The following is a 13510-nucleotide window of genomic DNA, read 5'->3' as shown; positions in this document are numbered from 1 at the left end:
CGCAGCTGTGATCCGAACCAGCAGGCTGCCTGACCTGCTGCCCCAGCAGGCTGAAGCAGCCTGTGCCCATCCTGCCCCATCAGAGACCCCCTGAGGGAACACACACAGCCACACAGACGGTCCAGTTGGGTTGGAGTTTATTTCTGCCAGAGCCTGGAGGCTGGGAGGATAATGGACACTCCTTCAGTCCCAGAGGGAGGCTCCAAACCCTCAGAGCAACCAGAAGGGAGGGCGGAGCATGGGCAGCAGCAGGAGTGAGAGGAGTCCCCTTGTCCTGCCCCTTTGCAAGGGTTCAAGGCTGGTGGAGGCCTGGGGTTTCGGCCACTCAGGAGTTCAGGGGTGGACGCAGAAATGGAGGAAGGAGAGTGGCTACGCAGAAACAGAGTGGGAGCGGGACTCCTAAAAAGATGCACAGAGAGACCCTCAGAGAAGCCAAGAAAGACGGCGAGAGGGGAGGGAGGGAGAGGGAGGGAGAGAGAGACAGCAGCAGAGGGAATGGGCTGTACTGGCTGAGGACGGTGGAGGAGCCGTGTTACTCCCTTCCTAATATCTACAGATCAATAACGAGGGAAGGAAGGAGGACAGGTAGCTGACGGGAACACAGCTGGCCAACTGCACCCAGTCTCCCCCCGAGCAAGGTAGCTCCAGTCCTTGCCTCCCTGCCTGCCCCGCTCCTCTGTGTTTAGGGGTCATCCTTTGATGGGAGGTTGCAGGGGACCCAGGTGGGGTCTGATAAACGTCAGAGTGCGACACCATTTCCAAAGGGCAGGAAGTCAGAGGGCGGGGTTCCTGGGACAGGGGCCCGTGGGGTCCAGGGAGGAAGGGGGCTGGGCCCCATCTGTTAGTGCATCTGGGGACAGGGTAGGGTTACTGGGGGTGGGCTGGTGGGGACCCCTCAGGCTCCGGGGATGGCCCAGACCCAGGCTCTGCTTCCTCTGTCTCCTCGTCGGATGCCACGCCCTCCTCTAGTCGGAAGACCTGCCGCACCGTACGGGTGGTGAAGGTGAGGGGGCCGCGTCTGTGGGAAGGAGAGACCGGGGTACAGAGATGAAATGAGGGGAGGAAAGAGAGAGAGATAACAAAATAAGGGAGAAGAGAGAGATGAGATCAAGAGAAATGAAGGGAGACGGGCAGAAGCAATGGGGGGGGGCAGAGAGAGATGGACACACAGAGGAGGAAAGGAGAGAAAGGCAGTGGTACACGGTGGGAAAGGAGGGCACAGAGATGAGACAGGGAGAAACGCGTGTGGGAAGAAAGAAGTTACCTGGATCTGGCTCTCCGGCAACACAGCCGCTGTTCCCACAGCCCCACGCCCCCGTGGATCCCATTTCCCCCTCCTGTTGCCCCTGACAAAGCCTCGCGTCCCTGGGGTTTGTGGAGTGAGGGTGGTGCCCACCCGTCAGGCCTACACGTGGGATGACCATACCGAAGCCGGTTCCTCAGTGTGGTCACTTCACGGTTCATGGACTCGGCCGACTCTGTGACATCCTCCAGCTCACGCTGCAGCCTCCGGCGGCCGGCCTGAGCCCGGGATGCCTCCTCCTCCGCCTCCTCCAGCTGCCGCTTCAGCTGCTTTACTCGAAGGTTTCCCTTCTCCAGCTTGGTGGGAGCAGGGGGACCGGGTTATATCTCCAGGTACTGTCATCACTCCCTCCCTCCCCAACAGCCCACTACTGCCCCCTGACTCTCTCTGCCCCATCCTCTGTTCTCTGTTTAGGCCTTGTTCTTTTCCCCTAAATCCCTCATGCCAGCTTCTACCCTGGCTTCCAGTCTCTCTCCTCCAGGTTTTCTTCTACATGACCTCAGAAAGGCCTTCCTATACCCAGAGCTGACCCAGACCCTCCTGCTCACAATCCTTTCATGGCTCCCCAGTACCCCTGGGACAAGGGTCCAGCCCCTCAGCCTTGCACTCTAGGCCCCACAGGGTCTCTTTTTGGTCCAATTCTCTCTTCCCATAAACCCACTGACCAGACCAACTTCACTGAGATCCTCCCCAGATCCCACCACCTCTGTCTTCAGGGAGGGAACATACATGATCTGACCTCATTTCTTATCATTCAACCCTCCTACCCCACATTTTCTGGTGTCAATGAGCTCCCATCACAAGAAGCAACTTGCAGGTGCTGGACTGGAAGTGAGTGCAGATAGCATCCTGGCACTTGGCACATCAACAGAGGGTTGGAATCAATGACTTTGCAATTCATAAATTCTGGCATCTAGGAAGGGCCCTTGTAGGGAGGTGAGGCAGCCAAAGGGAGGGAAGAAGTTAAACTCTACCAAGAAGCTAGACCAGGACTAAAATAACAACAGATGTTTATCTAGACCATACTGGTCTGCTTTTTGTTCTGAACTCACCAAACTTATTTCTGTACTTCAAGGCCTTTATACTTGCTGTTCCCTCTGACTGGCTCTTCTTCACCCTTCAGGTATCAATTTAAATGTCACCTTCTCAGAGAGTTCTTCCTGATCTCCCAACCTGAAGAGGATTCACCAGTCCTCTGTGTCTTCCTCTCTCTTCACTTTTTTTCTTCATAGTCCTTGTCACAATCTGTAATTATCTGCTGGTTTACAGGTTTATTGTCTCATCCTATGCTGAAAATGTAAGCTCCATGAGGGCAGGGACTTCCTCTGTTTCGTTCACATCCATATCCCTAATGCCTACCACAGTATCTGGCACATAGCAGGTGCTCAATAATTGTTCGTGGAATGAATGGTAAATAAAGCACAGCTGAGCTTTTAAGGGCAGAGGGACTCCGTCCAGACAGATCTGGGATCTGATCCAGGCTCTATCTCTGTGACTCTGATGCAAAATATATCCTCTTAAAGTTTCAGTTTCTTCATCTGTGAAATGGAACTGGTGAGGAAATGCAAATGTGTATTTTTTATTTTTATTTTCTTTTTTGAGACGGAGTCTCGCTCTGTCACCCAGGCTGGAGTGCAGTGGCACGATCTTGGCTTACTGCAAGCTCTGCCTCCCGGGTTCATGCCATTCTCCTGCCTCAGCCTCCTGAGTAGCTGGGACTACAGGCGCCTGCTACCACGCCTGGCTAATTTTTTGTATTTTTAGTAGAAACGGGGTTTCACTGTGTTAGCCAGGATGGTCTCGATCTCCTGACCTTGTGATCTGCCGGCCTCAACCTTCCAAAGTGCTGGGATTACAGGTGTGAGCCACCGTGCCTGGCCGTGTATTTTTTAAAAAGCAGTTGCTTGTGACACAGTAACTGCTCAGTAAATAATGAAGAACACACACTCTGGGGCTAGAATGCTGAGGTTTGACTACTGACCCCACCTCTTACCAGCTAAATAATTTTGAGCAAGTTACTTCACCTTTCTCTACCTCAGTTTCCTCACATAAATAAGAGTATAAATAATAGCACCTTCCTTCTAGCATTCTGATAAGAATTAAACACACTAAATGTTATGTCTTTAGCACAGTGCCTGGTACATAGAAAGCACTCAATAAACATTATCTTTCGTTATTTTAGTACTGGTCTAGCTTCTGGGTAGACTTTCACTTCTTCCCTTGACCTGGCTGCCTCAGCTCCCTACAGGGCCCTTTCTAGATGCCAGCATTTATAAATTGCAAGCTCACTGATTCCAACCCTCTGCTGATGTGCCACGTGCCAGGATGGTACCTGCATTCAGTTCCAGCCCAGCACCTGCAAGTTGCTTCTTGTGATGGGAGCTCATTGCCTCTGGAGATGCCCTGTGCAATCTCTCAGTCAGTGGTCGCACTCTCCACCGCTCCCTAATGATGTCAGCTGCTTACCTGGTCCCGGAGCTGGTCAGCCACCCTCCGCTCCTCCTCCACCTGGAGCACCACCTCTTTAAGCCGCTTCTCAGCTCTGCGCACCAGTTTTCCAGAGAGGATGCGCTCTCTGAAGAGAGGGATGAGGAGTCTCAGTAGAGGGGCTCAACTTAGGATGTTGTCCCCATAGACTCATGCAGTGGCTGTCATCTTGTTCTTAGATTGGCTTCTTCCCTCTTTGCTAACTCCTAACTGGTTCCCACAGTTTACTGAGGCCAAACACTGACATGCAGGCTCCCTTCTCCTCGGCATTCATGTCCCTGGCTTCTACTAGGACACCTCACATACCTGTTTCCTATGATACTGTGATTTATAATAAGTATACGCTTAGTCCCGTTCAGTTTCCAAAGAGAATCATTTACAAACTAGTTTACTCTTTGGGCCCGTTCATTTTTCCCTGAAAATCATTTACTATCTCTCACAATTGAATATATCCTTTTTTGTCCCTCTCCCCTATAAAGAGGATACTTAAGCCTCAACCATCTGGCCCTGTATAAAAAGTCTCACATTCAGGCCGGGCGCGGTGGCTCACGCCTGTAATCCCCGCACTTTGGGAGGCCGAGACGGGCGGATCACGAGGTCAGGAGATCGAGATCATCCTGGCTGACACGGTGAAACCCCGTCTCTACTAAAAATACAAAAAATGAGCTGGGCGTGGTGGCGGCGCCTGTAGTCCCAGCTACTGGGGAGGCTGAGGCAGGAGAATGGCGTGAACCTGGGAGGCGGAGCTTGCAGTGAGCTGAGATCCGGCCACTGCACTCCAGCCTGGGCGACAGAGTGAGACTCCGTCTCAAAAAAAAAAAAAAAAAAGAAAAAAAAAAAAGTCTTATATTTTATATGGCTTCTGTGTTCATGCACATTAATATATTTGTATGCCTTTTATTTTGTCAATCTATTTATCGTCAGTTTATTTCAGCAGACTTGAATCTTCAGAGCGGGAGGGAACACTCTTTTTCCCCTACACCTGCCCTCTCCTGCACGGACCATCACATCTGGGGTGAAGTCCATGGGATAGGACCCCTAGCAGTCGGTATTGCTTGACAGCCACACTGGATACAACAGCCCCAGGTGTGCTGAGAGGAAGGCACAGGGCTGGGGGCGAGTGGCAGGGCACTAAGCAGTGCAAAAGGATGCAAGGAGAGAGGCTTCTTCAGCTGAGAATCATCTAGTCTTTCTTTGCTCCCAGGGTGACTTTATTATTTTTCTGAGAAAGGGCCGGCCGGGCGCGGTGGCTCAAGCCTGTAATCCCAGCACTTTGGGAGGCCGAGGCGGGCGGATCACGAGGTCAGGAGATCGAGACCATCCTGGCTAACACGGTGAAACCCCGTCTCTACTAAAAATACAAAAAAAAAAACTAGCCGGGCGAGGTGGCGGGCGCCTGTAGTCCCAGCTACTCCGGAGGCTGAGGCAGGAGAATGGCGTGAACCCGGGAGGCAGAGCTTGCAGTGAGCTGAGACCCGGCCACTGCACTCCAGCCTGGGCGACAGAGCGAGACTCCGTCTCAAAAAAAAAAAAAAAAAAAAAAAAAAAAAGAAAGGGCCTTGCTGTGTTGACTGGACAGGAGTGCAATGGTGTGATCACGGCTCATTGCAGCCTCAATGTGCTGGGCTCAAGAGATCCTCCCACCTCAGTGTCCCGAGTAGCTAGGACTACAGTGTGTGCCATCATGCTGGGCTAATTTTTAATTTTTATTTTTGTAGAGATGGGGTCTCATCATGTTGCCCAGGCTGGTCTTGAACTCCTGGGTTCAAGTGATCCTCCTGCCTCAGCCTCCCAAAGTGTGGGAATTACAGGCATGAGCCATTACACTTGGTGCGGGGTGACTTCAAGCAACTCTTCTACTCCCTCAGAACCTCGGTTTCCTCATTTGTATAATGGAGCAGGGGTCCTCATAGACCTCAAACTACAGTTCCCATGAGCCCTAGGGCCCCTGGGTAACCCTGTGGACTGAGAACCACTTCTCTCATGAACCTCTGGGGCTGTTTCCTTCTGCCTGTCCCTGAGGCCTCTCACTCTCATCACATTCCACAACGAATTTAGCATCTTTCCCCCAAAACCCAATATTTCCTCAGTCACCAGGCCTTAGCTCCAGTGTCTTCTTCCCCTGCCGCCACCCATAGCCTTGGTTTCATTCCTTCTGGCCCCTAATTTCTCTTCTTCATCCTCTCCTGTTCATCTTCACGGCCCCAGCCCCAGCTCAGGCCTCATCTTGTTCTGCTTGGACCATCACTGCAGACTCCTTCCCAACCTCCCAGCTTCCAGTCTCTCTCCTCTGATCCATTCCCACCGTAGCCCCAGAAAGGTCTTTCCACACCTAGAGCTGGCCGTGTCCCTCCCCAGCCCACAGCCCTCCCATGGCTCCCTCCCAATTGCCCCCAGAGCTCCCCACTGCCCACGCAACAGAGTTCCTTGGCCCAGTATTCAAGGCTCTGTGTGCTTCAAGCCTCATTTACCTCCCTGTCTCCCTCTTTCAGGTCCCAGACTCTCAGAACCAATCACATTCCTCCAAATGCCCTGATGTCTCCCACACTTTCCCGCGAAGCTGCCAGCTGACTTGGGACTCCAAGCCCTGGAAATCCCATTCTTGTCAGCTCCAGTTCAAGTGCTTCCTCCTCTAGAAACCCTTTCCCAACCACTACATCTCAGGGCATTGCAGCTTCTTCTTCATCTATGTCCCTTCAGCCCTTCTAGTTCATAGACCTTCATTGCCATGTCCAGCTCATGAGTCTTTCACCTTGGGGAATCCACCAGACATGGTATTAGACATGGAGGTAATTAGGTATACTTCCATGGTATGTCTAATTGTTCATAATTTTTTTCAGGGATCAGCACATGGGAAGGTCAACAGTACACTCCTCTTTTTTTCTGAGTTGGAATCTTGCTCTGTTGCCCAGGCTAGAGTGCAGTGGTGTGATCTCGGCTCACTGCAACCTCCACTTCCCAGGTTCAAGTGATTCTCCTACCTCAGCCTCCTGAGTAGCTGGGATTACAGGCGTCCACCACTACTCCTAATTTTTGTATTTTTGGTAGATATGGGGTTTCATCATATCGGCTAGATTGGTCTTGAACTCCTGACCTCCAGTGATCTACCCGTCTTGGCCTCCCAAAGTGCTGGGATTACGGGCGTGAGCCACCATGCCTGGCCCCAATAGTATACTCTTAATATTTGTTTGTTGAATGAATGAATAAATACAAAAGGGAACCTTATATAAATTTGATGTATAATAACATTTCTCACCATGAGATAATGTACAGATGATGAATAGCAAGTCAAGCACCCTACATTTATAGCCCATCTCAGCCTCAGTTTTTCTACATGTAAAACAGGATAACAATGGTCCTTCCTTCACAAGGATTATGGGATATCATACAGGTACATACAGGTAGTCCAGCACCTGATATATAGTAAATCCTCAATAAATGGAAACTATTAGTATTGTTGTAATTATTGTTGCTGAATAGTATGGAGCAATAGAAAAATCTATTGTATTGGAAGACTGAAAGGTATTAGGCTTAGTAATAAATATTCTGTTAGTTTTATTAGCACAGCAATTCTCAACTAGGAATGTTATGGGAATATTCTTGGTCGTTCCAGCAACTGGGGATGGAAACCCTTTCAGCCCCATACTACTGCTGCTTCCTGTCTCTGAACGTGGATGTCTGTGGGTGTGGTGCTTGGTGCAATTGCAGCCATTTTGTGATCATGAGGAAAAGACTGAACAACAACACAGATGTTGATCCAGAGCCCTACCATTTTTGGGCTGCCTAGCTCTAGACTTCTTATCACGTGAAAAAGAGACATTCCTCGTTGTGCTAGACTGATAGAACAGATGGTCCCAGTTCTCACCCCTTCCTGTATCCATACCCTTGGTAATATGAATTTGCAGCTGCTCCTATCAAACAGTCATATCTATTTCCCCTTTCCTTTGAATCTGAGAGGGCTGAGTGACTTGCTTTGGTTAATAGGATATGGCAGAAGTGACACAGTACCAGTTCCAAGTGCGGGCCTCAAGGAGTCTTTAGCACTTTCCCTTGCTCTTAGAACCTTTACTCTGTCATATGAACAACCCTGGGCTAGCCTCCTGGAGGATGAGCGGCCACATAAAGCAGAGAAAAGTTAGCTTAGTTATCCTAGGCAAGGCCTTAGAGTTACACAAGCCCAGCCAATACCACTCATGCTGTTCTTGAAAATAAGAAAGTAAAAAAAAAAAGAAAGCCCAGCCAAGATTAGCGAATCCATCTAGCTGAGCCTCAACTGAGCAGATGCATGAGTGAAGTCCACCAAGCCCAAAGCAGCAGAACTCACTAGCCAAAGACTCATGAGCAAAACTAAATGGTTGTTGTTTTAAGACACTAAGTTTCAGAGTGGTTTGTAATTCAGCTATAGCTAACTGACACATTATTATGTAAATAATACTCTTAGTGAGACTGCAGTTACTTGTAGCCCAAAGCATCCTAAATGATACAGAAAATCAGCAATCATTTAAATATTTATATACATTTACACTTTTTTTTTTCCTTTTCTTTTCTTTTTTTTTTTTTTTGAGCCCAGGCTGGAGTGCAGTGGTGCAATCTTGGCTCACCGCAAGCTCCGCCTCCCGGGTTCACGCCATTCTCCTGCCTCAGCCTCCCAAGTAGCTGGGACTACAGGAGCCCGCCACCACGCCCTGCTAATTTTTTTTTTTTTTTTTTTTCGAGACAGAGTCTGGCTCTGTGGCCCAGGCTGGAGTGCAGTGGCCGGAACTCAGCTCACTGCAAGCTCCGCCTCCCGGGTTTACGCCATTCTCCTGCCTCAGCCTCCCGAGTAGCTGGGACTACAGGCGCCGCTACCTCGCCCGGCTAGTTTTTTGTATTTTTAGTAGAGACGGGGTTTCACCGTGTTAGCCAGGATGGTCTCGATCTCCTGACCTCGTGATCCGCCCGTCTCGGCCTCCCAAAGTGCTGAGATTACAGGCTTGAGCCACCGCGCCCGGCCTACGCCCTGCTAATTTTTTTGTATTTTTAGTAGAGATGGGGTTTCACCGTGTTAGCCAGGATGGTCTTGATCTCCTGACCTCGTGATCTGCCTGCCTCAGCCTCCCAAAGTGCTGGGATTACAGGCGTGAGCCACTGCGCCTGGCCTCTTTTTCTTTTTTTTTTCCTTTTTTGAGATGGAGTTTCACTCTTGTTACCAGGCTGGAGTGCAATGGCGTGATCTTGGCTCACCACAACCTCTGCCTCTTGGGTTCAAGCGATTCTCCTGCCTCAACCTCCTGAGTAGCTGGGATTACAGACATGCGTCACCATGCCCAGCTAATTTTTTGTATTTTTAATAGAGACAGGGTTTCTCCATGTAGGTCAGGCTGGTCTCAAACTCCTGACCTCAGGTGATCTGCCTGCCTCAGCCTCCCAACGTGCTAGGATTACAGGCATGAGCCACCGTGCCTGGCATCTTTTTCTTTTCCTTTTTTTTTTTTTAAATGGAGTCTGGCTTTGTCACCCAGGCTGGAGTGCAGTGGCACAATCTCAGCTCACTGCAACCTCCATCTCCTGAGTTCAAATGACACTTTTGCCTCAGCCTCCCTAGTAGCTGGGATTACAGGCATGAGCCACCACACCCGGCTAATTTTGGTATTTTTTGGTAGAGATGGGGTTTCACCATGTTGGCTAGGCTGGTCTCAAACTCCTGCTTTCAAATGATCTGCCTGCCTCGGCCTCCCAAAATGCTGGGATTACAGGCATGAGCCACTGTGCCTGGCTGTTTGTTTGTTTTTTTTTTTTTTAGAGACACGGTCTTGCACTGTTACTCAGGCTGGAGTTGGACTGCAGTGTTGTGATCATAGCTCACTACAGCCTCGAACTCCTGGGCTTAAGCCATCTTCTTATCTCAGGTTTTTGAGCAGCTGGGACTACAGGCACGCGCTAACACATCTGGCTTTTTTTTTTTTTTTTAAAGAGATGAGGTCTTGCTATGTTGCCCAGACTGATCTTAAAACTCCTGGCCTCAAGGGATCCTCCCACTTCTGCCTCCCAAAGTGCTGGGATTACAGGCGTGGGCCACCATGCCAGGCCAGTAGTCATTACTATGATGATGTCTTTTGGATGTTTCAAACTAGGTGTCTGTAACGCAGCGTCCTTCCTCTCACTCACCAGAATGTGGAGGTCACCTTTCTCCCGTGGCCTCCGCTCTCACCTACCTGGTCTCTTGCTCTAGCTGCTCCTCAGCCTGGGCCAACTTAGACTCAAGGGCAGCAATGGTCATCTTGTGGCGGGCTCGGGCCCCAGCATCCTCCTCACCCAGGCGTCCCCGTAGCTCCTGGATCTGCCGTTCCAGCTGCTGCCGCCCGCTCTCTGCCTTGGCTGAGAAACTGCGCTCAGCTGACAGCTCTGTGGTCAGTGACTCTACCTGTAGCGGGAGGGGAAGGAAGGATGCCATGGTGGAATCTCAGAGGGAAGGTGGCCGGTAAATCTAGGCACCTCCAAGAATGAAGCGCACTGATGATTGTCACACGCATCGCACAGGGCCTGAAACATACTAAATCCTCAACAAATGTTCGCTTGTATTTTTATCAATAGTTTATTGACTTATCACCCACAGCACTGCCAGCCCTGGGTTTTAACATTGTGGATGGTTTTCTGCTTACTTTAATAAGTCCATGAGATCATCACAAACTTGTTTAAATGTCATAAATTCTACTTCTGACTGTGAATGAGTCTATTCCGAGAGTTATCACACTTCTATTTGCACCAGGATCTTCTGGGGGAGCTGGTGAAAAAAATGCAGACATCTGGGTCTCACCCTTCAGAGACTCTGACTCAGCAAGACCAAAGCGGAGTCCGGGAATCTGCATTTGTAACAGGCATCTCAGGTGATTGAGATGGGAAGGATACGCAGGAGGATTTTGAGAAACACGACCTCATAAACAGTAGCTGCTACGTGGAAAATGTGTAAGCACACCCCTAATAATAGTTCCCGTTTATTTATTCAGCTTGTACTCCGAGCGAGGCCTTCTACTGGAGCCATGGAAATGAGTCAGACTCAGTCTGATTCATACTTTATTTCACCCTCGCAGGGACACAATGACTGGGTAATTAGCATATTCTCCTTTGCGTTTTTCTTTTTTAATTAAAAAAAGTGTTTTTTTGAGACAGAGTTTTGCTCTGTTGCTCAGGCTGGAGCTCAGCTGTTGCCCAGCTGGTAAAATCCCAGCTCACTGCAGCCTCAACCTCCCAAGCTTAAGTGATCCTCCCACTTCAGCCTCCTGAGTAGCTGAGATCACAGGCATACACCATCACCTCTGCTAATTTTACTTTATTTTATTTATTTAGAGATCATGTCTTGCTCTGTTGCCCAGGCTGGAGTACAGTGGCATGATCTCAGCTCACTGCAACCTCTGCCTCCCAGGTTCAAGCGATTCTCCTGCCTCAGCCTCCTGAGTAGCTGGAATTACAGGCGCCCGCCACCACGCCTGGCTAATTTTTGTATTTTTTGTAAAGACGGGGTTTCGCCATGTTGGCCAGGCTGGTCTCAAACTCCTGACCTCAAGGGATCCACCCACCTCGGCCTCCCAAAGTGCTGGGATTACAGGTGTGAGCCACCATGCCTGGCCTCAAACTTTTTATTGTGAAATAAAATGGTGATACAGAGAGCCAAACATTAATCAAATTAAAAAAATCAGTAATAAATATTCTGCTAGTTTTATTAGCACAGTAATTCTCAACCAAGAACATTATGGGGGTGTTCCTGATCATTCCAACAGCTGGAGATGGGAACCCTTTCAGCCCCATGCCCCTGCTGCTTCCTGTCTCTGAATGTGGATGCGTGTGGGTGTCATCCCACACAGGCGCCAGGAGTTAACAAAAGGGAAACATGACTGTCAGTAGCACCTTGGTCAAGAAATAGAACTTGGCCGGGCGCGGTGGCTCAAGCCTGTAATCCCAGCACTTTGGGAGGCTGAGACGGGCGGATCACGAGGTCAGGAGATCAAGACCATCCTGGCTAACACGGTGAAACCCTGTCTCTACTAAAAATACAAAAAACTAGCCGGGCGAGGTGGCGGGCGCCTGTAGTCCCAGCTACTCGGGAAGGCTGAGGCAGGAGAATGGCGTCAACCCAGGAGGTGGAGCTTGCAGTGAGCTGAGATCCGGCCACTGCAGTCCAGCCTGGGCGACAGAGTGAGACTCTGTCTCAAAAAAAAAAAAAAAAAAAGAAAAGAAATAGAACTTTGCCATTCCAGAAGCCCTTTCACACACTCATCCTAATGACAACCTCTTCCTTCTCCCCCAAATGGCACGTTATCCTGACTTCTCAGGTCCACACTTCCTTATATATCTTTAGAGTTTTATTACACACAGATGCATCCCTAGATCCTATAGTTGAATCCTACCCATTTAAAAAAGTAGATGTATGTGGGTTTTTTTTGTTTGTTTGTTTGTTTGTTTTGAGACGGAATCTCACTCTGTCGCCCAGGCTGGAATGCAGTGGTGTGATCTCGGCTCACTGCAATCTCTGCCTCCTGAGTTCAAGCGATTGTCCTGCCTCAGCCTCCTGAGTAGCTGGAATTATAGGCACGCACCACCACACCTGGCTAGTTTTTGTATTTTTAGTACAGATGGGGTTTCACCATGTTAGCCAGGCTGGTCTTGAACTCCTGACCTCAAGTGATCCACCCGCCTCAGTCTCCCAAATTGCTAGGATTACAGGCGTGAGCCATTGCGCCCAGCCAGATATGTCTTTTAAGTCTCTTTAACCTGTAGTTCCCTCCTCCATCCCTTTTATTCCTTTACAACTTTTTTTCTTTTTTCTTTTTTTGAGATGGAGTCTTACTCTGTCATCCAGGCTGGAGTGCAGCAGTGCAATCTCAGCTCACTGCAACCTCTGCCATCCAGGATCAAGTGATTCTCTGGCCTCAGCCTCCCAAGTATCTGGGACTACAGGCACGCACCACCACACCTGGCTCATTTTTGTATTTTTTTTATACAGATGGGGTTTCACCATGTTGGCCAGGCTGGTCTCAAACTCCTGACCTCAAGTGATCCGCCCGCCTCAGCCCCCCAAAGTGCTGGAATCACAGATGTGAGCCACCACGCCCAGCCTATTTCTTACAATTTATCTGTTGAAGAATCTAGGTTGTTAGAGACTCGCAGAGTTCCTCTTGGTCTGGATTTTTCTGATCACACACTTACGGTCTAATTCAGCATTTATTTCTCTCTCCTCTATGTCTCCTGGAAATTGGCAGCTGTGTTCAAGGACTTATTCTTTTTTTCTTGCTTTTTTGTTTTTTGTTTTTTTTGAGACAGGGTCTCACTCTTGTCCAAACTGGAGTGCAGTGGCACAATCGTAGCTCACTGTAGCATCAAACTCCTGGGCTCAAGCAATTCTCCAGCCTCAGCCTCCTGATTAGCTGGAGCTCTAGGTACACACCGTGATGCCCTGATAATTTTGTTGTTGTTGTTGTTTTTGGTAGGGACAGGGTCTCATTTTGTCATCCTGGCTGGTCTTGAACTCTTGGCCTCAAGCAATCTACCTGCTTCAGCTTCCCAAAGTGCTGGGATTATAGGCATGAGCCACTGCACCCGATCTTTCTCTCTTATTTGTGAATTTTCTTTTTTCTTTTTTCTTTTTTTATAGACAGAGTCTTGCTCTGTCACCCAGGCTGGAGTGCAGTGGCGCGATCTCGGCTCACTGCAAGCTCTGCCTCCCGGGTTCAAGTGATTCTTCTG

General features: G+C 49.5%; 1 protein-coding gene across 14 annotated transcripts in view; it reads right to left on the bottom strand.

Annotated features, from left to right (window-relative positions):
• Positions 1 to 120: 120 nt before the first annotated feature.
• MYH14 (myosin heavy chain 14) overlaps positions 121 to 13510 on the bottom strand; it is a 104142-nt gene continuing 90752 nt past the window's right edge. For all 14 annotated transcript variants that reach the window (XM_005590000.4, XM_005590002.3, XM_074024375.1 and 11 more), the window contains 4 exons: positions 9985 to 10193; positions 3770 to 3878; positions 1427 to 1599; positions 121 to 1018 (listed from right to left, as the gene is read on the bottom strand). In XM_005590000.4, the coding sequence (XP_005590057.2) occupies positions 868 to 1018; positions 1427 to 1599; positions 3770 to 3878; positions 9985 to 10193 (642 nt within the window). In that variant the 3' untranslated portion in view covers positions 121 to 867. The remainder of the gene's footprint in view (positions 1019 to 1426; positions 1600 to 3769; positions 3879 to 9984; positions 10194 to 13510) is intronic.

This window comes from Macaca fascicularis, chromosome 19 (assembly GCF_037993035.2).
Source record: "Macaca fascicularis isolate 582-1 chromosome 19, T2T-MFA8v1.1".
Classification (NCBI taxonomy): domain Eukaryota; kingdom Metazoa; phylum Chordata; class Mammalia; order Primates; family Cercopithecidae; genus Macaca; species Macaca fascicularis.
The sequence above is the reverse complement of the archived record's forward strand: the minus strand, read 5'-3'. Positions and strand labels throughout refer to the sequence as shown.